At 36.4% G+C, this 3,178-nt stretch overlaps 1 protein-coding gene across 1 annotated transcript; it reads right to left on the reverse strand.

Moving 5' to 3' along the window:
* Positions 1-31: 31 nt before the first annotated feature.
* On the reverse strand, positions 32-1,863 carry LOC124631735 (NAD-dependent protein deacylase-like). The gene is made up of 4 exons (XM_047166305.1): positions 1,268-1,863; positions 874-1,068; positions 394-553; positions 32-315 (listed from the first exon to the last, which is right to left on the reverse strand). Exons 1-4 carry the CDS (start codon positions 1,586-1,588, stop codon positions 116-118), a joined length of 876 nt encoding a protein of 291 aa, XP_047022261.1. The 5' UTR covers positions 1,589-1,863; the 3' UTR covers positions 32-115.
* Positions 1,864-3,178: the final 1,315 nt, after the last annotated feature.

The following is a 3,178-nucleotide window of genomic DNA, read 5'->3' on the forward strand; positions in this document are numbered from 1 at the left end:
AATTGATGGGGATTAATTCAAAGTTCCTATATGAGTATGTACAGAAATCTAATAATTTAATATCTACTATCACAAAACATTCAGAAAACTTAAGAATACAAATGCATCAACTGTTTCAAATATCCAGGGCCTCAGGTATTGTCCGGCTACAGGGGCCTTGGAACAAGTAATGGAAATTCCACTTCCTGCTGGGATCTGAATTGAATTCTGCTACAATTGCACCTCTATTCATGGCTTCATGACCATACATAGCTGCTGGGAACATCAGATAAGTTCCAAGCACCATGCAGATATCACATTTTGACATTGCTTCTTCTGTAATCCACAGAAAAGAATAAAAAATATTATTATCATGCTAAGTAGATTCTATAATTTCATTTGTATAATAATTACCTGCTTTATTAACTACATCAGCCTCCAAGCTTTCCCCAAACCAGGCTATGTTAGGCCTGAGAAGGCCAGAGCAACCAGATTCATTACAATGTGGTAGATCACTCTCAGGAATATTAGACAGAACCTCTGTAGCTTCTGGTGAACCTCTGTTCGCTAATGCCTGTAAATGTAGATAATTTATGGTGACTATATATTATGTACTTTGTTGATGAGTATGTAAATATTTCTTTGTAAAAGCCAGAATCACTGACAGCCAGTCTTACAGAGGGGTTTTGGGTTACCCAGGTAACTGGGTTGAGGTCAGATAGGCAGATGCTCCTTGTAAAATACTGATAATCAGCTGCATTCAATTAGACTGGAAGCCGACCCCAATATAGTTGGAAAAGACTCAGAGGTGATGATGATATAAATGTTTTTTTTTTTTTTTTCTATACTGAAAGATAGCGCTGTAGGTGAATAATTTTAATAATTTTTAATTACCTCACATATAGGACTGTTTGTGTTAGCCTCAATATGGTGACATTTGATGCACCTAGTCATAAATAGATTGCCGTGTAGCTCTATCAAGTTCTTGGTGCCCGCTTTAGCGTGTAGACCATCCACACTCTGTGTGATCACCGTTACAGACTTATCTGATCCATACTTTTGTTCAAACTTTGCTATTGCTTTGTGCGCCTGAAAAATGCAGTATTTTTAATAAATAAAAAATAGATATTGGTTTTGTATTACTTACTTACTTTTGCTTATAATCCCAATTAATGTATAAACAGTATGTGCAGTTATTACGTAAATAATTTGAGAAGTATAACAAACCAGTATTTCTAAAATAGGGAAGTTATAAACTGTTAAGCTCAGTAAAAAGAATGTGGCTTACATCATTAGGTTGCGCCTTAGCGGCTAGTTCCCGCCTATAATGATAGAACTCCCAGACTATGCTAGGGAATGTTAGGAAGGCCCCCGAGGTGGCCAGCGAAGATGCTTGGTACTTCCTCCAAAGCCCACTCGATCCATACACCGGGAGACCAGATTCCGAGCTTATATCGTCACCAGAAATTATAACCACATTGTTAGCAGATTTCAAAGACTCCTTGAATTGTGCCATATGGCTAGAATACCGAACATCCATAATTTTAGGCACGCTACAAAGTATAAACGACCTACGAATTGAAAGTGCTAAAGTGTTTATTAAGCGCATTCTATTATTATTGTAGTTTTATGAGTTGCAGAATTCCGAGCAAGTACTAACTATAATTAATACGATATTTGAATATAAGATAAATGCTTTAACCAGTGTAAGTAAAAACAGTTTAAATAACCTAGAATTTTGGGATAAAAATAAAACTAAACTCCAATAAAATCTGAAAACAAAATCTTCAAAAGTTTAAATGTCTGTCACTGTCAAGCTGTCAAGTCACATGCAGGATTGACACTGACAGTTGATACTCGACAGTACTACTTTGACAACTTAATATTCGTCTAAAAACTTAAAATTATTCAGTATTTTTTTATTTACATGAAAAACCAAGTTCAACAAAATTAACTTTGACTACAGTCCATACTTAGGCTATCCCATGTCTTGTTGCGTGCCTGCATATTTTATCCCAAGGTCGGATCCATGGGGTCATGGGGTCATATCCCCATTGGGCTAGATCCAGGATCCAGGCAGACTACAAATAAAAACCCCCTGTTTTCCTGTGTTGACCTGATTCTATTTTTGTTCATAATTTTTCATATATTTTTTTCCCTGCTTACGAAAGTTAACAAAAACTTCTGAAGGAAGTGGCAGCAACTGCAGCTTTATACTTATCTAGTAAACATTATCAAAATTTAATTTAATGATATATTTTTGTATCTTGATCCCGACTGTGTAACACTCCCGGGCGCGGAAGCTAGATCCACCCTTGTTTTTTCCAAAACCGTCTCTCCCACCCGTTGACATAGGTAGTCAGGTTTTGCACTGGATTTCCTTTGTATAATATTCCGATCGTCCCATTATGAGAGTAGCGACGGCTTAGGAGTCCACGCTATGTATAGATAGGTACGAAAGAGCGGTTTTGTCCTGGGCCAGACAGACCAGGCACTTCATTAGTTCCTGGATTTAATTGGCTTCTTGTTTCTTTCTTGGAAAACGTCTGAGAAAATCGATATTCAGCAGTATATGTCCTATGCCTGAGATGATAATAAATGGGTATTTCTTGTTATTCTATCAAATCTGAATTAAACTCAAGTATTGCTTATGATGGAATCTGATCGTCTTAGCTTTCTTAAAACGTTTAAGTAAATCATTTACACCGTTTGATCTGGTTTTAACTAAGTAAGTAATCGTCAAAACATCCTATGAGTAATTTTTATGTGGTTGCTTAAAGAATTCTCACTACTCTTATTTATACGAAGCATTAGGTTAAGGTACAGTGAACGCCAGAATTGTATTAATTAAAACATAACAAAACAAACTGTTTAAAGTAGTTGACTGCGCAAAACAAATTAAAAGACCAAACCAGGATTCGAACCAAGCTACGTTCACTGCCACTGAACCAATGTTATAAGAAGAAAACTGTTATTCCAATTCCTCACGGTGTACTGCAATATTCAGTCGCTGAAAATAATGCGCACAGGAAGAAAATAATCACTCAAAACGTAAAGAAAATGTTGTATGTACACTCATACGTAAAAGGGGAGATATTGAAACACGACGAGATTCTTGAACATCTCGCATAATGCTTAGAACACGCCATGTAGATATTAGTATGGTAGATATTTGCTTTCTGCCTTCCTGCCTCAGTTT

This window comes from Helicoverpa zea, chromosome 7, assembly GCF_022581195.2.
Source record: "Helicoverpa zea isolate HzStark_Cry1AcR chromosome 7, ilHelZeax1.1, whole genome shotgun sequence".
Lineage (NCBI taxonomy): Eukaryota > Metazoa > Arthropoda > Insecta > Lepidoptera > Noctuidae > Helicoverpa > Helicoverpa zea.

What these genes read in the sequence shown, in the direction of transcription:
- LOC124631735 (XM_047166305.1), bottom strand. Translation starts at nt 1,588, where the DNA reads ATGCGCTTAATAAACACTTTAGCACTTTCAATTCGTAGGTCGTTTATA. An exon ending in CTAAGGCGCAACCTAATGAT is followed by an intron (nt 1,069 to 1,267) that starts GTAAGCCACATT and finishes TGCATTTTTCAG; the next exon opens with GCGCACAAAGCAATAGCAAA. An exon ending in TGATGTAGTTAATAAAGCAG is followed by an intron (nt 316 to 393) that starts GTAATTATTATA and finishes TGTGGATTACAG; the next exon opens with AAGAAGCAATGTCAAAATGT.